The 23,437-nt window shown below is 32.9% G+C and overlaps 1 protein-coding gene across 1 annotated transcript in view; it reads left to right on the top strand.

Moving 5' to 3' along the window:
- eIF3l (eukaryotic translation initiation factor 3 subunit l) overlaps positions 1-23,437 on the top strand; it is a 32,304-nt gene that overhangs the window by 4,607 nt on the left and 4,260 nt on the right. The window contains exons 3-9 of the mRNA XM_075368689.1: positions 670-757; positions 4,876-5,002; positions 6,119-6,348; positions 13,201-13,371; positions 14,978-15,148; positions 15,331-15,477; positions 18,009-18,172. Coding sequence (XP_075224804.1) covers positions 670-757; positions 4,876-5,002; positions 6,119-6,348; positions 13,201-13,371; positions 14,978-15,148; positions 15,331-15,477; positions 18,009-18,172 — 1,098 coding nt within the window. The remainder of the gene's footprint in view (positions 1-669; positions 758-4,875; positions 5,003-6,118; positions 6,349-13,200; positions 13,372-14,977; positions 15,149-15,330; positions 15,478-18,008; positions 18,173-23,437) is intronic.

The following is a 23,437-nucleotide window of genomic DNA, read 5'->3' as shown; positions in this document are numbered from 1 at the left end:
TTTTAAAAATTAACTTATGAGAAAACTTTTCCAGCAACAAAATGGATTGTTAGTATTTTTTTCTCATCTGATTTAAATTTCTTGTTTAATGACAAGATGAATGGTGTTATTTTTATTATTATTTCATTCTGTTGAATGGTAGACGCTCATCTGCAGTGAATGATTACACAAGCCTGCGATGGTTTTGTTTTTTATTTTTTGGTAATTGAATGTTATGTATTTTTTAGTACTGAATCTGAAAATAACCTTAATTTTTTTGCATTACATCAGGATTTTTTGCAAATCACAATTTCAAAATTTGTAAAAAGTTGAAAAATTGCAAAAAGTTGATACAATGAAGCAGATGTAAAATGTTTATTTTTATAATACATTTGTTTGTATGAAACTGAAATTGTTAATTAGAAAAAGCCTATAGTGAAATATCTGTTATATCTGGTTAACGTTTGTATTAATTTGTAATTATAATCATTAAATTATTAATGTTAAAAGTTGTTATTTTCTTATATGAATGATGGAACATATTCTAGTAGTTATTTAATATCGTTAGTACAAATACTTCTATTGATTTACAATGTCTATATAACAATATACATTGCAATTATTGTACATTTAAGATATAGTATTTTATTAAATAACGTTAATTATTAACTACAAAAGTTTTCATTTCAGATTTCCTCAGATGACTGAGCAGTACTTTGCAAAGACACCTTGGCCTGAAGAACAAGAAGTTGCTGAAATTCTTTCCTACAAGGATAATGTATGTGTATATTTACTTTATCTCCTTACTGTAAGTTTCAGAGCATAATTCAAAATTTCAGAACCAAAATTATAATTAAATTTTCAGAGATTGATTTATATGATGGCACAAATATTAAGTGTTATAATCTCTGTTACTTTTTTTTAAGAGTCAGCCTCCTAGAAAAAAAACAAACTTTGTGGTAATAAATATCAAGAATAAAGTTAGGCTTAGGCTAGTAGAGAATATATCAAGAATCATGTAAATACTGAAGCTGGAATTCTAAAACTTTACAGATGTTAGTTGATGTGTTGATAAATGTCATTCTATGTATAGAATCAGTAATGAGTTAAAATAATAATCAACAACTGTGAGTGAAAAATAACTGCCTAATATTTCCCTGAATGCAGTTAGTAATTTTGAAATGTAATTTGGTACACCAAGTGTAAAAAACTTTATAACATGACTCATACAAACTTATGTATTTTTTTAATTCCTGTCTTACCACAGTATGTTATGGGCAAACTAGTTTTATCTATAGCGACATTCTGACATCTTCTGGAAGTTGGTAGGGCAGCCACTTCTTTATTACAGGTTAGTGGGATATTGACCTTGTGTGCCTGTAGAAGTTATGGGTTGAAAGTGTCAAGCCAAACTAATGTCAGAGGTAGAGATGCCTTCTAGTAAATCTGTAGAGGAGCTCTCTGATCTTGTACCATCATTTGTGGGTTGAAATTTACTGCTGTTAGATTTTTGACTGCCATTTTCTTTTTTATGAAATTCATTTTGCCCAAATATTCAGGTAAATGAAAAGGTGAAATAAAAAAAAATATTACTTTGATTTATATTTCTATAAATGAAATGTACTTTTTTTCAACATTACACTTCTGTTCCCTTTGTCCTACTTTTAACTTGTGTGCTTGAATCCCTTTTGGAAAACTGAAGAAGTGTGACTACACACCAGACTAGTGTGCACCACTTTTATCGCTTCTTCATCAAAATAAACATGATTTCCTTACATCTTCTCTTTCATGTTAATCGATACCAGGAACAGCCAAGATCTACTACTTTGCTATGAATCAGAATTCAGCTCATTTTCTTAGCTCTAAATGTACAATTACCTCCAGCCCTTACTGTTGCTCCATGTTTTTAATCCCCTTGCCAGCCTTTTCATGTTAATTACTGCTTCAATCCTTGTCAGTATAATAAAAAGAACACAAATCCGGTTATGTTATAAAATGAATTTTTTAATATTAAAAATTGCATGAATGCCGATGTTACAGTTTATATGCACGGCTCTAAAAATGTTGATTCGGTTGGTTGTAGTTGTCAATAGAACATATATGTTTGGCCTTCCAAATCACCAGTATTTTTGTTGTGAAGCTGTTTGCTTATTTGCTTAGATTCCATGAGTGCACTTACAGGCAATTAATGACATGTACTCCACACGCCCTGTTGTCTGTGAGATTCAGTGTGTTATTTCACAAATGAATCACCGTAGTAAAACTTTGAACTTCTGCTGAATCCCCAACCATATTGGAATTTCAGCAATGAGCAGCAAAGGAGGCTTGTTTTCAGCCTTTTTTGACCAATAGCTTTGCTTTAAACAATTTTGTCTGTTTTGTAAAGAGGATGGTTCATGATGAGTGACAAAGTGAATGGAATGCTAATAATAAAAATAATTTTCATCCAGTTAAAATCACTGTGTTACCGTGGAGCTTCTCATAGAGAAATAATTATCAAGACTAGGTTATATTTGTCATTAGCGAGTAGGGCATATTATGTGTGCTCGCTCATGGATATCTGATAATGCAAACAGATGCACCTGTTTGTGCATGCTGCTACTGCTGACCAATAGTGCATTACATCCTTGATTGTATCTGTTGTGTTGCATTGTGTCACAAATTTAAACTCAGGTAGTGTCTGACATGTGAAATATGTTGGGGAACAACGCAATGCCTGTTATATTGACTGTCTTGCGATTTATAAAGGCTGTCCATCTTGATTCAAGAATTTAATTATTTATACAGTCCTTGTCTACTATGTATACCATTTGGTGTATGCCGGGTGTAATCTTTATTCTTTTAAGATTTTTAATGTTGTATCCACTGTGGTTTTTATCCACTTTTAAAAGTGTATTTCACATTTATCATCAGTTAAAGGCTCTTAGTTTTTTTATGTTGCTAGGTTTTATGTTTTAATTGTTGATTTTTACCTTTGTTTTTATCTACAACAAATATATTGTGTCCGGGTGATGATAACGGGAAAGGGTTTTTATCGCCCAGAAAACTAAATTAAAAAAAAAGAAAGATGAATATCACTTTGAGACAGGTTGGGAGTGTATGGTGGTGAGTGGTTCAGAGGCTTAAAACAGAGAAGGGAAAGGATTGTTTTGTTGGGAGTATGAAGTTGAATGTTATCATGAAACAAGCTCACATCATTTGAGAGTTTACATCTTTTGAGCTTGATTTTTGCTCTCAGTTACCTTTGGTAGATCAAGTGGTTTTTACTTTTTATTGTTTCACGTTTAGGTGTGAAGTGGATAAAAATTTTGTCTTTCGTATCCCAAAATATTATCATCAGTATTTTGTAAATTTTATTTTTATTTATTTATTTTTTTTGGAGATGTCTGCCTGCAGTGTGAATAATTTTACTACTTCAATATTATCATTTTTCTTTGAAGTGGAACACCTTTCATTGTGTTATATAGAGAAATTTTACTTTTTTTAAAGCAATCAACCCATTTGTAGAACTTGCTTCCACTCAAAAAAATTTGAATTGCTGCTATATTTTACAAATAATCTTTGCTGACTTTACAAATAATCTTTAAGTTGACTTTTAAATTGAACCACAAATAACTGTCAATGAAACATTGCTTTCAGTGAATAGATGAGGCTACGATTTGTACCAAATCATTCAGTTTACTGAGATGTGATTGGAAGGGAAATAAAGTTTTTCTTTATATTGTGAGATTCCCTTGTAATTTATTAACTCATAATCCTTGTTTTTAGGTAAAAATATTTCTGAAACATCTTTTTAGCGTAATCCCCTTTCAGTTTAGGAAATGGCCTTAATGATTCCCTTGTTGAAAAATTGTCTTGATCTAATCGATGACAGGTATAGTAAGTTATGACTTCACTTGCTTTTTCTGCTCAAAAATTCCTTTAATTTTATATACTAGATGTGGACTGTAAGGAGAGCGGTCCAAATAACTTCCATCAAAATGTTTTTTCAAGTTCTTCAATTCTTTTCTGCATTCATTGATTATCAGCTTTGAGACAATCTGAAAAATGTGTTTGTTGTCTGAAAAAATGTTGGTAATTACAAATGGGCATCCAATCTTTCTTCGTCAAGCACATTTATTTTCTCTACATTGAATAACTGACACCATTTCTGGACGTTTGCTTTGTTATTTCTACACATGTATCAAATAGCAGTTGATGAATTTCAGCTGAGTGAATTTCTTTATATTTAAAAAATAAATTACCAATTGTGCACTCTCAGGCGATGAGGTTAATAATTGACATTGTTAATGAAAAGCTGTTGAAAAGCCAATGCCAGATATACACAAAAGCTTAGAGTTGACAGAGTACTACAGATAAGTTTTAAACCATAAGACACTTCCAACCAAATTGCATTCCATAGAGGTAACCTTTGTACAATTCTTGTTTATCAATAAGCCACTTATGTTTGGATTTTTTCTTTTAATATTTCATGACATTATCCCACACCAATGTTATATTCTTTTCAGATGCTTTAGATAATTAGTTGATAATTGGAATCCACCAAATTATCCAGTTTTGTAAGAATTGTCATTAAGGATCAATAATTGATTTGAAAGTTAATCATTTTAAATCGTTAAAATATTTTTAATGTTTAGTGTGCCAGTCTGTTAAAAATTGTTAATTGTATTGTCCAAGATTTGTAATCCAGTCTGTGATATTTCATCAGTATCATGACACTGTTATTCTTTTCTTACATTATTGTAACTACTAATCATCAGATCATTAAAACCAAGAAAAAGTATCTTATTATATTTGTTTTCAAGTTTTACATTTTTAATTTGTTTGTTTTATTGTATCATGTTTGATTGTTTGTTCCTTATTTGCTTAAGTTGGTTATGTGTATTTATGTTGCAGGTATTTTTAATTTTGTATAAGGAGCTTTATTTTAGACATATTTATGCTCGTGTGCCCCAGGGTCCTACGTTACAACAGAGAATAGATTCATTTTACAACTATTGTAATTTGCTCAACTACATTTTGAGTAAGTACACTATAGTACCTCTATTTTTAAAGTAAATGTATTATAGTACATATTTTGTGTATATGTGTGCGTGCATGCATGTGTCACATACATGCATACATTGAAGACAAGAAACCCCCTTGGAGCACTTATTTAGTGAGTCAAAATGGTATCGCTTTTAACAGGTTTTTCATGATTTTTGAAAGGTTATAACTTTTTTATTAGTGTAATACATAAGAAACTTTTTTATTTGCCATAAATACCTACAAAAACACTGCAAGTTGTGCAAATTTGAGATTTTTATCACCAGCCCCATCAGAGTTATTTAAAGTGAAAATTTGAATTTAAAAAAAAAAATTAGTTTTTAAAAATTCATAAAGATTTGGGGATAAGTATTATCACCATTGATATTATTTATGGTAAAACTACTAACATATACCTACTATAAAAAAATAATTCAAACTGTGTATGCCATCCCTACTTCTGGAAAAAAATTCCCAGAAGTGAAATTTCACAGTTTTTCATGTTGTACTTTATTGGTAATTTTCTCATAGAAAGAAGATAGATAGGTAAATAACCCACTGGACCAATCTTTTACCTTGACAAAATATGAATAAATTGCTTTTTATTTCATCCTTCCAGGACCAAAAGTGTTTTAGTTATGATTTTTTTTCTCAAAATAGTCACAAAAATAGGTGTGCACACCGTAACAAAAATGGCTGCTACAGATAAACTGCTTAAATAAAAAATCCCCCAAAAAATAGTTTAAGGTCCTGAGACATGTAGGAAAGAGGGTAAGTTTCAATTTATTTTTAATTGTTCAAGCAGCCAGCTTATGTTTTTTTGGAGTACACTTCAATTTGATTGACCCAACATTAATTTTTTTTTTTTTTTTTTTCATATTTTCAGTCCATGATTGTTCTGGTAAATTATAATTATTTGCTACATGGAGGTATATGAATTTTGTTTAGACATTGCATGTATTATTAATAATACATATAATTTTAACTCTGTATAAATTCCCAATTCTTTGATGGTTTTGTATGTTAGCTACATTGTTTATGGGTACTCTAGTCTTTCAACTGATTGTATCATATGTGATACTATGTTTAGTGTAATTTTAATTATTTGTTACAGATGAAAAGAAGCCAGTTCCTCTAGAACTTCCGGACCAGTGGTTGTGGGAATTAGTTGATGAATTTGTATATCAGTTCCAGTCGTTTTCACAGTATCGTGCTCGACTTAATAAGAAAACACCTGAAGAAATGGAAGTCTTGAACAGTCCTAGTCAAGTTTGGAATGTGTTGTGTGTTTTGAATGTATTACATTCACTTGTTGATAAATCAAACATAAAAAGGCAACTTGAAGTAAGTTATTAGATTTTATTACTTTTTAAATTGGGTAGTTTATTCTCATTTGTATTTTTTTAAACAAATTAGCATGAATTTTTTTTCAGAAAAGGTAGGCTTTATGAAATATTTATTGATATCATGAGCCTATGAATAGTTAATATCAGTTAAATGTTTAAAAGTTCCTAAACTCAGTATTGAAAATAGTTTTCATAATTTAAGTCGCTTCAAAATTTTTAAAACTTTCAAGTTGATAAATTACATGAGATGAGGAAGTATTATATGACATTTTCTCAATATGAAAAAAAACTGTAGTTTTATTAACAGATTCACATATCCTCAATCGTCTATGTTGTTATTGTATATAGTTACTGCAAAAACAGTAACTAAAGAAATTAAAGTATTTATGCGAGTGAGATTGTTAAGTACAAATCATTAGGAATGTGATACTTTTTATATCCATTCTAATTTAACTTTTGATCTATAGCGATGGCTTTGAATTAATTACACTTTCAAACCTCTCCAGGTCGGTGTTGTGCTAGTCTTGTATTTTCATTCCAGTTTATAGGATGTGTCCATCTATCAAAATTACCAAATGATTTTGTTTATCGTAAATGATTGGTTTTTTTGTACTGCAACATATTCTCTTCATGTAGTTTTTCTGGCACTTGCTAAAATTGTTGACCATTTACAATTGGTAAAAATTAGTAAGCTTTTATCATTAAATGAATAAAATTTATTAGTTAGATGAATTTTTTAAAACTTTTCTATTATATGGAAAGATAGATTTTTTATTAGTATTCACCTATAGGCAAGGATAGAAAAAAATTATCTGATCTCATGACAGGATAATAAGCCATTAAATTTTATATCAAAATGTTCAGAAACTGCAAGTTTGTTGCATACTTTTGTAAAAATCTCAATGTGAGCATCTCTTGATGTTTTACAAATATCTTAATGATGTTTGATCCTCTGTCTTTATGTAGATGTGGTTTCAGCTGTGTTTTATTCTCTCAAGTGTAGTAGATCTTGAACCTTTTTTGTGTAGACATGTTTTTAGTATATCATAGAAAAAAACATTAAAAGAGTGAACCCCAATGTGATACATTGGGGTTTCACTGACAAAGAAAACTGGATAAATTCTCACAATCTGGGAATTTATTGCCAGGTTTTTATTTTTGTATTTGGAGAGGTGGTCTCATTTTTTGGCAGCAGAAGTCCCAGTTTGTTGCTTCTAGATTTTTTCTGAGCCTACATAAAAACAAAGCAACACCAAAGTGAGAATAATTGTTAGTGCAAAAACTGTAATACTGGTGGCACAAGAGAAATGGGAAAATTTTAAATAATTAGAAAAGTAAAATTAGAATTAGTAAAGTTTCTAATCTTATTCAATGTTGAAAATGTCTTCTACAAAGGTGAACATTTCAATATTCATTACTTTTTAAAAATTACTTCACTTAAGTGCGTCCATTTTTGAGTCACATTTAATAAGTCGATTCTGAAACGTTTTGTATAGCACAGCACAATGTGTTCTCCAGGATGTTGGTAATTTCCTCTGCAATCTGTGTTTTGAACTGGGCAAAGTTTCTTGGTCTAGTCTGGTATACAATGCTCTTCAGTTGTCCCCATAAAAAGAAGTTGCAGACTGAAAGGTTGTAGACCCAGGCGGCCAAGCAATGTTTTTTCATTGATTTTAGATAATGTTTTTTCACAAAACTGCAGACGCAATACACAATCGTTAGGTTTCAGTTTATGGACAATTTGAATTTTGTATGGATGAAATTTCAAGTTATGGAGTATTCTTTACACGCTTGACATATCTGAGCTCCAATGACGAGGCAATTTTCCACGCCAAATGATGAGCACTTCTTACCACTTCAGATTTTACAGCATCACTGTTTTCTGGCATAAGTACAGACAATTCACAGCCACTAGTTTTTTTCAAAGCCGAACCAGTGTCTTCAAAGTTAAAAACCCAAGTTTTGATTGCTGTGAAGAAGGAACTTGACCATGGGGCAGGATCGTATAGTATCACCAAAAGGATTCTGTCTAGCTGTCACACCGTCACCATGTCAGTAAAACGCCCTTACGGCAACCGCACGCTCTACACCATTCTACTGCTCCATCACAACTAAATGTCCATTACTGCTTTACAGTTTAACATCCTTCTTCCACCTACAGGGCTGCCAACATTCAAAATTCAAAATTTCCTGTTTCTCTGGGCCATTATGTACATGAAATGATTGATCCCATGTGGAGGGAGATAACAGAGCATCACTAAGATGTTTGTAAGTTAACATTAATTTAATACATATCAGAAAAAAATTTTGTTATGATTTTAGCCTAATACTAACTATGAAAAAAGAATATATTTTATCACGGTTATTTCTTATTCTGTGAGACTTTTTGTATTACAACAAAACACTGCAGTTATCTTGTTGTATTTTGTTTTAAAACAGTTGTGTTCTGATATGATAATTGAGTACATAATAGCTGATCAACATACTGATTTCAGTAAATTATTATTTAAAAAAGCTTATGGTGTCTGTATTTCTTTTGCCACTGAAATAGTTTCTTTTTATTGTATAGTTTGACCATTTTCTAAAATTTACGACATCTAGATGTTTTATTATGCTACTGTTGCAAGTAATATGTTGCATGTCAAATATTTTTTTTCATCTCAATGCTGTAGTTTATTTTTCACATTCTCTTTCATCCTCTTTTGCATCAATTTGATTTTGTACTTGTAGCTTCAATAATTTTGTTCTCATTCATGATCTGATTTTTTAATAGCTCAGACAGTATATGTACATATTCATCTTAGCTGTATCCAATAACATGGTGGTCTTCCTCTTCTGGTCTCCTAAAATTATTTAGTAAACCTTATTTTTTATCTCTTCATTATCTGGATTTTTGTTTTATCCACAACATTGCTGCAATCTTCTGGAAGCATTTTTTCCCAACATTGTTGAAACTAGGAAATAATTTTTGGTTTTTGAGTATGGTTAATTATATTTTTTGATGTTAAAATTGTATTTCGTGCTGTTGCTATGTTTTATTTACAGTATTTAATTTTCTGTTGTAAAAAGTTAATATTTGATTAAATTAAAACATGCTGTAGTTATGAATTGTGCTCTGTACTATTAAGTCATCATTTTGATCAGCTAAACTGGGAAGTTGGTTGAAAGGGAGTCTGTTAACCATTAGGTAGATACTGCTATAATGAAAGATATCATGATGTTCTGAAAATTGATAGGAAAAAATAATACATGAAATTAAATTATTAAAAAAGAGAAGAAAAAATCACTTTGTATATAAAATTGTAATTACGATTACACACTCACATTTTTATGTTGTGAAGGAAGATATGATTGAAAAGTCTGTTATAAAGTTGGGCAAGTGATGATAATTCTACAAGTAAATGATATTTGATTATAGTTGCTGCTTAGATCTTCCCTTGTGTGCTTAAATATATATTTTTGTGAATGTAAGATGTTTAAAATTAATTCTGTTTTACAAAATCCCATCAACTGAAATAGAGTATTGTTTGATTTTTTACTGCTTGGAAAGCGAGAGCTGCCAGCATTTAATGTTATCAAAAATAGGCTTATGATGATAATTGGTGAACGAATGGAATGTGGGATTACATATATTTGAAAGCTTAACAATAAATGTACAAACATCTATGATGAAAATCTGCAGTACCAATCATTTGTCACAGAAGATATTAATCATGCTTTTAGTGACAAAATTTTAGAAGATAGATGTACAACTCTTACAAGTGTACATATATTTTAATATTTCTTGTTCTCTGCTTGATGAAACTTATGTCAGAAGATTAGATATAACAAGATTTGAGAGTGATGGATGGCAGTTGACTGATCAATACAAAATCAGAAGAATGAGGTCACCATTGATGGTTCATATTGGAATATTGCACAGATTGAGGTGATTTCCTCATTCAGATTGTTATTGGTGACATGACCTTATAGTGTTGTCACCTGACAAAGGATAGGTGGCAAGTCACTCAACTGTCACCATCCTAACTTTGTCTAAAAGAATTCCTGGATGATTAATTTATGGAGTAGTAAATGTGCTCTTTTAAGGAATTTTGTGATAAAATCATTATATGTTGATTGGTATTAGGTGTATGGTATTACACCCACAATACTATATGTAAACAGTCCAAAATCAGATATGGGGAAGTTTGTTTTCATTATTATTCATCACATTGTCCAGCTACATCCTGCTGCTGTAACCTAAGCTTTGTTTGGGAGAGTTTGTAAACTAAGCAGTTTTAGGGAGAAATTTTCAATTATCTTTCTTATCAGCAGACTTCTGTGAGTAATTTTTTAATTTTCCTAAGCGTAAATAGTTCCTGGGTGGAAAGTGTTTTTTTGATGATGATTTGATATTTTTGAGAATAATGATTATTGATTTGCAATCAATAATTTGTTAAATGGTTTGATTTTGGAAGACTATTACTATAGGTTTTTCCATATCCTATTTCAATCCTATTCAGCATGCACTTGCATTTTCCACAATTATTAATTAATTTATGGAATATAAGTACAACTTGCATTTTCTTACCTTTATTTTGTTTCCAGTGTTGTTTTGTTGTTATTGTTGTATCCTGAAACTAACTTAACTAAATATACATTGTTTTTAGTTATATAAACTACTAAAAATTTTTATATATTTTTTTATGTTGGTACTTTATGAAACACTCAACTAGGTGAAGACCCAGTTTTCTAATCACACTTCACAAAAAAAAATTAGTTTTGCTTCTTTGTCCATGCACTGCCATGTTGCATACAGCCTATCTTTAGAAAATTTTTTATTGGTTTTTTTTTTTTTTTTGGATGAAATGAGGTTTCCTATCTGTATTTGTGCTTCATCAAAAGATGATCGTCTCTTTTTGTCACTTTTATTTCTTATACCTTCCACTAATTACTTTATTATGGGTTTACCAAATTTTATATGGGTGCATTCTTTTATACCAATTTTCTTATGATATAATTTATATAATGTGAAACTATTTATAACTTGCCAAAAAAAAATTACACCACCACTTTACATTTTTTTTTGCATAAAAGCATATGTCCCACAGTACTGATCAGAATGATGTACACCCCCATATATTTTGTATACTGGGATATGCGTAAAGGTTTATTATATGTTATTATTCCTTTCCTCTTTATTGCTATTTGCTCTACCAGCTGAACTTCTGGGCTGAAATATGTTGACAGCATACACATTTCTTTTGTCACAAAAACACAAAACCATTGTTTCAACATTTTTTTGTAATGCTAAAACCTGATGCACCTGGAATTTTATTTTATTTGAGTTTGTAGAACTTGCCTATTGATTAGCATATCAGTGGTATGAATTCTTCAAGTTTTCTTAAAATTGGTTTGAATTCAGTTTTCTTAATTCTAAAGCTAAATTATAACCAATGTAGGAACAGTAAAGACATAAAAGCCGGTACCATCTGAATTTTGTAGTAAGGTTTGAGTTAGCTGTATAACTATTCTGCCAGTGAAGGGAAGGTCTAGCCTAACTAAACTTTCTGTGGTACATTTACCACAATAAGGGATATGACAGCATACATATTGAACAGCTGCATCAGAAAGACAATAAATATGAAGCCTCATTTTGTAGATTTCATCAGATTGTAACATTTCCACTGGACTCTTCCCTTGTATCCTAAAGTGCTTGCATCAGCTGCCACTTTTGGGGATGGAGTGAATAGCTGTTTACATTTATTATCAACATTCACTAATATTTCTTATTTTACTACCCCTAGATCTAGTACACAGGGGACTAAGCTCAGGAGTCAATGTTGACACCAGAATAACTGCAAAAATCTTTTTGTAGTGAAAAACATCTTAGAAATATGGATATCGGTTTAATCAGTCTTCAGAAAAATAATCAGTAAGTTCGAGTTTTGGATTGATCCCCATGTTTAAAATAACTCCTAATAAGGCTTTCAATTCATCTAATGTTATATCTTTCCATGAATGCCACACTGAATATTGCTGCAAGAGAGTCCATGTTTGAATTTCTGTTTTTACTTATTTATTTGTAGCATTTATGATTTCTAATAACAATTCATCAGTAAAAAATAATTGGAAATATCCTAATTTATTTACTAGTCTATTATTTAGACCTAAACAAAACCTGGTATAAAAGTAAACTGGAATTTTTTTAGATTAGGATCGTGTCCCGTATAGCTTGACCATGCACATTCAACAAGGTTAAAACTGTTATCAACATTCATTTTATTTACATCTGAATCGTAATTACCATCTGAAATATTAAATTATCCTAGGGTACATTAATTTCTTCATCACTAAATAAATTATCACTTTCATCACTATCAAATGCATAATTACTAATTTAATCGGGTACACATGAACTGGAAGCCATCTTTGTTTATAAATACACAGCTGATGAATGTTGAGGTGTTGGTTAAAAGTTGGCTTCTGGAAACATATGATTTAGCTAATAAACACGTAAGTAGTAAGCGAAGAGAGATATCTATTGGTATGAAGTATTACTATTAGGAAGCAGTCAATAGGAGAACTAAGAAGAACTATATGGAACATTGTAAAAGCTGTTGGCAGATAGTTAACAATGGAGCTACACAGGAAAATAGTAGATTTGGCTGATGGCAGACATTTGATCAAAAAAGGTTAAGACCAATCATCGGCTAAGAGAAATCTTAAATACAATACAGTTGGTGATTAGATGGGAAAATAAATTACACTACTGTGTTTTAAAAAATGTAAAATTAAGTAATAAATTAAAAGAAAAATTTAAAGTTATTTTCCTTGTAATTAGAATGCTTTACAGTTATTTTTGTTCTAGGTTCAAGCCACAGGTGGTGATCCTGATTCTGTTGCTGGAGACTTTGGTCGACATTCACTTTACAGAATGCTTGGTTATTTTAGTTTAGTGGGATTACTTCGTTTACATTCTCTTCTTGGTGATTATTATCAAGCAATTAAAGTTCTTGAAAATATTGAACTTCATAAAAAGGTAAGCTACTTAATTGCAACTTTTTACAAAAGGGGATTCAATTAATAGATTATTTTGATAACCAATCCACATTAACCCACCTAATTTCTAATGTTCGAGAGCTCAGGTAATAGGCTAAGTAAATAAATAATCTTTTAAATGAAACCAGTATAATTGATATCAGTATATTTGTAATAAATAAGTAAAGATCTTATTTTGTTCTTTGGTAACGAAAACGTTTTATTAAATGGTACAGTAACATGTTTCAGGAAAAGCCAAAAACAGTAGTCCAGCTATCACATATGAAGATTGTATCAGGCTGTATGCATTCAGAAATCAGATCCTAACCTTGAAAACTAATTACTGCATTAATAAATCAATTTTATCACTTGACAAAATTTGATTCAGTCATTCAGACTAAAACTGGAACTTGAAACTTAGTTGAAAAATTAAAGAATTTTTCATTTACTCTAAAGAGATATTAATGTAGTAATCTACCATTTAGAGAATTCTTTCCTCATTGAGAGCAATTTTTCTATTAGTGGAGTACATTATACACTTGTTACGATGTAACCTTAAAATCTGCATAGTATATTTATGCCAGTATTATTAAAAATGTATTGTAAATATTTTCTGTTTGGTTAAGATGGGATGAAGACTGTGTTAATAGGTTTGTTAATTCCAGTCTACAATATTACAGGAATTTTTAGTGTGCTTGATATTTGTGTATTGATAGGTATGCTATCTCTAATGAGTGTATTTTTTATTCTCCTCATAGCAAGATCAGAAAAATTTACCTCCCTTGTTTTTCCGTAGGGGAGATTTTTCCTTCAGACCGATTATCAGATTTTAAGAAAATCTGTAAATCTTTATCATCCTTATTGAGATGTAACTGAAATTTTATGGGAGATTTAAAAAAAATTACATTAGAGATTATCTTCTAAACCACAAGAGTAAATCGCTCGATTTTTTTTTTATACCTGTTGAAGTAAGAATAAGAGATTAAACATGTTTGCCAGTTCTAAAACTATTTTGAGAAAAACATCAAAATATTTCTACAGGTCTTTCTAAAGAATATGAAAAAATTAATTAAAAAAAAGATTTTTTCAATTAAGTTGGATAAACTACTGGAGAAAGTTAATGCAGAGGTATATTTTCCTGAATCTTAGCAAATATTGAAAGTGATCAAAATCTAACGAGAGATTGAACATCTATTGCTAATCCGTTAGATTGGTCAAAGGGCTCACCCCCTTCATCCTGAAGTGCAAAATCCAGAATTATTTATTCCCTTTTGAAGTTTGTGTCAAATTAATAATAACTAGGTAGTAATTCTCTGCTGCAATTTTGAAAAAGGCAAGTTTCAATTCCCATGCTTTTTTCATGTCATTTCTTTGTTGCCTGTGCTTTCAACAAGTGTGCTGTAGAGTTTAATACTTTGATTCTGTAGGATAACACAATCATGCTGATTTAAAAAAATAATTATTTCTTTTATTTTCATCTCTTATTTTTGTGCCAGTTTTATTTAATCTTTTATATTATTCTGTTTTTATTAAACAAATAATTTTGATGAAATTGTGCATGTATTCTATTAATTACAAACGTTAAATAGAAAAACTGGTTGTTTCAGAGTCAGTTTTCACATGTACCTGCTTGTCAGATTTCTACATCATATTACGTGGGTTTTGCATACATGATGATGCGGCGATATTCTGATGCAATACGTACATTCAGCTCTATTTTATTATATATTCATAGAACAAAACAACTGTTTCAGACACGCACCTATCAAAATGATCAGGTAAATATATGCATATTATTTAATATTTAGAGATAGAAATCTTTCTCAGTTTCTCAGAAATTTTAATTTTATGAATTGCAGATAATTTCTGAACTATCTATATACCTTATGTAGATGGATGATGTGATTTTTTTATCGTGTTATTTTTAAGTTTGTTTTAATTTTTGCTATTTTCTTTTCAGATCAATAAACAGACAGAACAGATGTACCATTTATTAGCTATATGCCTTGTTTTGCATCCTCAATGCATTGATGAATCTATTCAACAAGTTTTAAGGGAAAAAAATTATCATGATAAAATGTATAAAATGCAGTGCGGTGATGAAAAGGTATAAATTTCATTTATGCTTTTTATATTTTATTTTTATATACTTTTTTACCTATATGAAGATTGAATTTTTATTATTGTTCATAAGAATTATATGTCCTCTTTTGTAACTTAAGTGCATATCTGATATATAAGGGATGTTTGATAAAGACAGTGCATAGTCAAGAAATGCCAGAACATTGTTCAGGTCATTCTTTATTTTCTTACATCTTTGCTAAGAGCATACTTCAAATCTCAGTCAGTTGAATTCTTTATTCTGTTGTTGGCAGTTGAGTGAAGTGATTTATGAAAAATGAATGAAAGATAATTTTATGTGTTAATCAAACATCCTTTGAAAGACAGAATCACACAGGAAACAAGCAAAGCTGGATAAATATTATGGTGAGTCAGCTCGACTGATTAGAATAGTTGATATGTGGTTTGATTATTCTTTAAGAGATCATATAAAATATATTAAACATTCTTAATGAGATTACAATTACAACCAATATGTATATATATATATATATTTTATATACTGGGTGCTTCACAAGGAATGTACAATACTTAACAGGCGGCATATTCTGCTTATCAAAACAATGAAAAAAGTTCATATAATCATAGGTCTGGAAACGCTTTGTTAGCAAGTTATGGTTAGTGAAAGATTTCGCCTGGATCTCAGCTTCCCCAGAGGTCATACTGAAATTATTTGGACATTAATCTAGAGGCAAAATTAATGGTTTTCTATGGTTTTTGACCTGGAAAATTCAATAAAAGAGGTCCCACAACTGTATCTCCTTTAGTTTTTAAGATATCTGATTTTAAACCGAAAATTAGGGGTCCAAAAAACAACATCTTAATGTTTAACTTAAAATAACTTTCTTAAATAAGTAATAAATGCATAAATGTTTTCTACAAAACTTGTAGAGTTTAATTCTTAAAAAGTGATGTAATCAATATCAATGAACATTGAAGACAATATTTTAAAATTCATTTTTATTGAAAACCAAACACAACTAAACAGTTATGAAAACTGAACACTGCAAACGAAAATTTAAATTATAGGCATATTTCTCTCAAAATGATTTTAACCAAATTTTTCATTTAAATATTACAATGTTTTTCATTTAAATTATGTAATTTGATAAACTTACAGTGAGTATTACATTAGCTGCTCAAAATGTCCACCTCCATTGGCAGTACACACTTCAGCACGATGATTTAAAGACGCTGTTGGCTCCTCCAACATTCTAGGGCTGTTTTTTATTTCTTGGGCAACAACTATGATTCTTTGTAAAAGTTCATGTTCATTGTTGGATTTTTGAGCATCACTAATAACTTCATGTGTCCCCATACAAAGAAATTTAATGAGTTCAGATCAGGGGATCTGGCTGACCATACTATTGGTTCTCTTCAGCAAATCCACCTGTTTGGGAATATTTCATTAAGATGCTGAGTTATACGTCGATTAAAATGTGCTGGGGCTCTGTTGTGTTGGAAATACACAACTCTTCACATTACCAGTTGAATATCTTCTAAAAGTATAGTAAGTTCATTTTGAAGAAAATTCAGGTAGGCTTCCTTACATAGTCGATGATTAAGGATCTAAGGTCCGATCAGAATATTTCCTACTATGCCGCACCAGACATGTATCGAAAACAGACATTGGTAGTTGGATTCTGAGATGATTTGCAGATTGGTGTCATTCCAAATTTGATTGTTTCTTGAATTGCTTATACCAGCTAGTTGTGCTTGGTTTACAATAAAAACAAATTTGAAAACAGTGTGTTCAGTGTTCATTGATGTTGAAATATTTTACACAAATTTTTTATGTGCAAGAACTGTCTGGAAGATAGGTGCCATGTTTGCTCATTTGATCAAAAGCATAATGAGTAAACATTTTTAAGCACGGTTTGGGGTTATTTCAGCATAATTAAGAGGAACTTTTCCACCATTTCATAACGGTTGATGAAACTTAGGTTCATCACTACCCAACAGAAACCAAGGAACAGTCAAAACAGTGGGTTGCATTTGGAAAACTTGCTCCAAATAAGGCAAAAAGTGTTGTTTCAGCAGGAAAAGTGAGTTAGGATGTACCATTTCATAACAGTTTATGAAACTGGTTTTCATTTGTATAATGAAAACCATTATAGGCATATTTCTCTCAAAATGATTTTAACCAAATTTTCATTTAAATTTTCCAGTGTTTTTCATTTAAATTATTTAATTTGATAAACTTACAGTGACTATTACATTAGCTGCTCAAAATGTCCACCTCCATTGGCAATACACACTTCAGCGCGATGATTTAAAGACTCTGTTGGCTCCTCCAACATTCTAGGGCTGTTTTTTATTTCTTGGGCAACAACTATGATTCTTTGTAAAAGTTCATGTTCATGTTCATTTGTATTTGAAAATGAACAAAATTTTTTTTTCAAATTACATTTAAATTTGAAAAATTCGAATTGGTAAATTATTTTTTAATTAGAAAATTAAAATGTTTTTGAAGTGTTTTGTAAGGCTACTTAAAATGTTTAATTATTTCTTTTACAGGAATTCAAAGCATGTTTCTTGTTTGCTTGTCCAAAGTTCCTTTCTCCAGCTCCACCTCCAGCAAGTACATCTTCAGATGATTATTCTAAAGAGGCTACTGAACATCAAACAAAAGTCTTTATGGATGAAGTTAATCAACAGAAAATGCTTCCAACTATAAGAAGGTAATATTAGAGTTGTATATATCATTAACACAGTACAGGATGTGCATAAGTCTTTCCTTGATTACAGAAGTTTATTGCAAAAAAACTGTTACAGTTGCGGCTGTTGTGCAGTTTGTGGTAAAAAAAAGAAAAAAATTATCAAGTTTATTTTTACCATGCCAATAAACTTCAACGTGACACTTTTTGTTGCTCGTTGAATGTCCAACTGATAATCAATTTCACGCCATGTGTTGGTCAACATTTCTTCAGTGTCGCTAGTAACAGCTTCAGTTATTCTCCCTGTCTCAGTCCAGATCAAGTACGAGTATTGCATAGACTCTGTCCTTAACATAACCCCAGAAAAAGTCTATGGGAGTTATATGTCTGGTGATTGTGGTGGCCAGACCATTGTGCCAAATCCACCTGCCATGAAATGATTCATTCAGAAAATTTCTAACTAGTAATCCTCAATGTGGTGGGTGCGCCAACGTGCTGGAAAACCACCGTAGGTTGCAATTCATTTAGTTGAGATATAGCAAAGGGTTGAAGCATATCCAAGTAAATGTTAGCTGTTATTAATTTCTCAATGAAAAAAAGGGACCAATGATTCGGTTGTGCATTAAACTGCACTACACATTCACTCAGGAAAAATCTGTAATTTATTCCCTGGTAAAGTACGGATTTTCTGAGCCTCATATTCTCACATTATGCGTGTTTACTTTCCCTGAGGTGTGGAAAGTAGCCTTGCCTGAAAAACACACATGCTGCAGGTACTCATTTATTATCAGTATGTTGTAAAATCTCAGTCACAAAGGCAGCATGACATGGGCCATCATCTGGCTGTAGATGTTGCTATATCTGAACTTTATCATGTGCAACCTAAGTTTCTTGTGTAAAATTTTGTGCACTGTTGATGGGAGAATTCCAAGTTCAAGAAATGCATGAAGGGTAGATGTAGAAGGGCTATGTAGAAATGCTTGCTGCACAACCCAACTTTCTCTTTACTAATGGATGGCCTGGCCACCTTATTCGCAGATTGACCACACTTCCACTCTCCTTAAACTGTGCATATCACGTAATGATACTCTTGCTATCAGGTGCTGGTCATCCAGCACCCTTCTAAAATTTTGCTGTACAGTAATTGGTGATTTCAATTTGTGATACAACACACATTGCACTTTCTCCTGGATTGATGCCATTTTATAAAAAAATTGATTACAGTGCCCTGTACTCTTCTCCCCTCGGGGGGAATCGAGATGTTGTTTTCAGACCAGGACTGTCTTGCGAGAGGCAGTAACTGTGATTGTTGGCATAAAACCTCTGGACATTTCAGCTATGGAACGTAGCCAGCGGTACATTTCTAAGAAGGGAGGCCTTCTTACGTCAGGGCGTATGCGTGAAATTGAAGACCAAGGTTTTGATTCTTGGCAAGCTAGGTGGAACGAGCGCTCTACTGGTCGATATACACATGGTATTTTACCCAATGTTAGAGAATTGCGAGTGATTAGCTGGGTCTCCCCCAATCGGCGTATTACTCAATTTCTTTCAGGACATGATGCTTTTAGGGATAGTTTGGCTAGGTTTAGATTGGTTGACTCCAGCTTGTGTCCGGACTGTAGGGTCGATGACACTGTGGATCATGTCCTGTATGTGACCCCAGTACGAAGCTGAACGTACCAGAGTTGTAAGGCAACGTGAGAAAGTTGACTCCTTCTTTGGTCTGCTAGTCATCTGTAGGACTCGCAAAGACTGGGTAATCGTTGCTGGCTTCCTTCGTTTCCTCGCCCTGCACAGGACGGCTGAAGGGATCTAGTAGGTAAAAGAGTAGGAACCTGGGTGGCTAGGGTCCACCTGGACAGTTGACTGGCTGAAGGTTGCCACTTCGGCAGTGAGCCACAGTTAGTTAGATAAGAGTTGTTAATTTTGAATTGTTAAGCTGTCGGCCGTACTGCCGATGGGCATGGGATGCCACGTAGCCGTGAGGTGTAGTGGCATCTCGAATACAGTTTATTGTGGTAAATATCATGCGGGATTCTGCGATGGAGTTGAGTGGGAGTAGGTGAACAATCTGCCTCTACCTGGTAGACCAGACCGGAGTCCATAATTAACCTAAGTCAGGGGTTTATTAGTGCATGCTGAGTTTACCAAGGGAAGTAGGACTAAATTTTGTTGTTGCGATCAACATATTTGGTGGTATGTTGTGTTATTTTGCCTCGAATTACAGACATTCACGAAGTTGGTTCATAACAAGTAGAACTAGTGCAGGGTTCGCGCTTCCGCAAGCTCGGTTAGCTAGTTCAGAGGGAGACAATGTAGGACATTCAAGATGTCTGGACGAGGCCTACAGCAAAGGCAATAAGCTGAGTTATTAAATCACTGATGCAAATGACTACCGAGGCATTTACATCGGTGGCATCCCAATGAGGCCAGGCTTATTACTATGAGATGTAAAAAGTCAGAAGGTGATAGATGACTCCCGTTAAAACCCAACGGGTGGGTGGGGGAGGGGTTGTGGTACCGGAACGTCACTAGGTGGGTGTCTTCCCCTATGAGGTTGGGATGTTGTTTTCAGACACATAAGATGGTTTGCAGTGCAGAGAAAACCACTATGATGTTCTTGAAGGGTCGTCTAGCTGTAACCCGTCATCTGGAAGTTGTGATGGATGGCTTTACCATTCAGAAGTATCTGGGTGTTATCCTTGATGCGAGGCTTCTCTTCAAGGAGCACTTCCAGTTTGTAGCGAAGAAGGCCATCGGTGCTTTCTGGGTGTCCATAGAGTCATTCATCCCAATTGAGGGTTGACCTATCATACCATACGTACTCTTTACAAAGGTGTCTGTGAGGACATAATGTTGTTCGCTGCACCTGTCTGGGCTCATCGTTTACAATTCCAATGTTATCGGGATATTCTTTTGCGAGCCCAGTGTCTTCTACTGTTGGCTGTTGTTGGTGGCTACAGAACTGTCTCACGAGAGGCAGTAACTGTGATCGCTGGCATAAAACCCCTTGACATCTCTACTACAGAACTTAGCCAGTGGTATATTTCTAAGAAGGAAGGCCTTCTAACGTCAGGGCGCATGTGAGAAATTGAAGACCAAGGTTTTGACTCTTGGCAAGCTAGGTGTAACAATTCTTCTATTGGTCAATACACGCATGGTATTTTTCCAAGGGAGTTGCGAGCAATTAGCTGGGTTTCCCCCAATCTACATATTACTCAATTTCTTTCAGGACATGGTGCCTTTAGGGATAGTTTGGCTAGGTTTAGGTTGATTGACTCTGGCTTGTGTCCTGACTGTAGGGTAGATGACACGGTGGACCATGTCCTGTATGTCTGTCCCCGGTACAAAGCTGAGCGTACCAGAGTTGTTAGGGAACTTGAGAGAGAAACTCCTTATTTGATCTGCGAGTCAACTAAAGGAGTCGCAGAAATTGGGCAGTTGTTGCTGGCTTCCTTCGATTCCTCGCCCTGCGCAGGACGGCTGAGGGGATCTAATAGAGTAGGAACCCGAGTGTCTAGGGTCTGCCTGGACAGTTTAACTGGCTGAAGGTAGGCGCTTTGGCAGCGAGCCACGGTTAGTTAGACAAGAGATGATTATAATTGTAAAAGCTGTTGACGGAACAGCTTATACTTATAATTGTATAATTGTTATTGTTATAATTGTAACTGCCGATGGGCATGGGATACCATGCAGCCATGAGAAGTAGCGCGTTTTGACAAGGGCAGATAAGAATGAACAAACGACACTGTCGGCAGGATGGTGACTGCACTGCTGCGGGCATGGGATACGATGCAGCCGTGAGGTGTAGCAGCATCCCAATGATAGTTTATGAGGAGAATGTCACGCAGGACTCTGCAATTGAGCCGAGTGGGAGTAGGAGGTCTGTCCGCCTCTCCCTAGTGGACCAGACCGGAGTTCATAATTCCTAAGTCTAAAATTAAGTCCTATGTCTGAGGTTTGATTTAAAGTTGAGTTCACTAAGGGAACTAGGACTAAATTTCATTGTTGCAATCAAATTGTTGGTGGTATGTTGTGTTTAATTGCCTTGAATTATGAGACATTCATGAAATTGACTCATAATAAGTAGAACTAGGTGCCCGGTTTGCGCTTTTGCGAGCTCGGTTAGTTATTTCAGAGGGATACAATGTAGGACATTCATGATGTCCGGATGAGGCCTACAGCAAAGGCAAAAGATGAGTTATTAATCAAATCACCGCTGCAATTGTCTACAAAGGCATTTACATTGGTGGCATCCCAATGAGGCCAGGCTTATTACTATGAGATATAAAAAGCCAGTGGGCGGTAGACGACTCCCCTTAAAGCCCATCATGGCAAGGAACGAGGGGGGTGGCGTGGCGACCGGAACGTCACTAGGCAGGTGTCTTCCCCTACAGGGTTGGGGGTGTTGTTTTCAGAGCTTTCGTTAAAACCCATCAAGGTTAGTAATTTTGGTGATGGGGGGGGGGGGGTGACTGGAAGAGTCACAAGGTGGGTTTGGATGGTGTTTTCAGAAAGCTACATTCCAAACTTTATTTTTAGATCTTTCAGAAAGATTATGAAGTTCATGTGAACTCATTAATGATTAGTTTAATTTTTCAAGTGTATCAGTCCACCCGTTTATCATTATTTTATAACATTAAATTTTATTTTATTTTTAATTATTTTCTTTTTTAATAATAATACCTTTGTGAGTACCATAATGTTTTCTCCCAGGTCATCTGCAGTCATTATGTTATGATATCCAGTACAACCTACCTTTTCAAATTCCCTATACTTCAACCATTAATCAATCATTTTACAGTGTAGATAAGAAAAATCTTTCCTCTGTACTGTTTTCCTTCCTTTTTTCTATTCTTATTACTCATGTTTTACCATATTTATTTTCAGATTGAAAATCTAGCAGTGAATCCATGCTTTGAATGTTACTTCAAATTTACTTTTAGTTTCAATTCAGGAAACAAACCGAAGTGTAACTAGACAGTTCCTATGTTACTTAGCATATCTTGGTCTGGGTTGCATCTAATGCAAGTTTATCAGAAATTGTTGGATGTAGACTGGATAGAAGCAAAACTGCTAAGATTAAAATACTGAACTAAAATAATGATTATTTTAGTATTTTTATTTTTAAATTTTTATTATGCAATAATGAAATGATTTTGATCATGACTGAGGATGTGGGATCTTGTGAAAGTACTTTAATGAAAAATGAAAATAAAATATGTCTTACCTCCCCAATATTCTGCATTAGGTGGTTTATTTAATAGAATTTAATATAAATGTTCAGAA

The sequence above is a fragment of the Lycorma delicatula genome, chromosome 6, assembly GCF_047948215.1.
Source record: "Lycorma delicatula isolate Av1 chromosome 6, ASM4794821v1, whole genome shotgun sequence".
Lineage (NCBI taxonomy): Eukaryota > Metazoa > Arthropoda > Insecta > Hemiptera > Fulgoridae > Lycorma > Lycorma delicatula.
The sequence above is the reverse complement of the archived record's forward strand: the minus strand, read 5'-3'. Positions and strand labels throughout refer to the sequence as shown.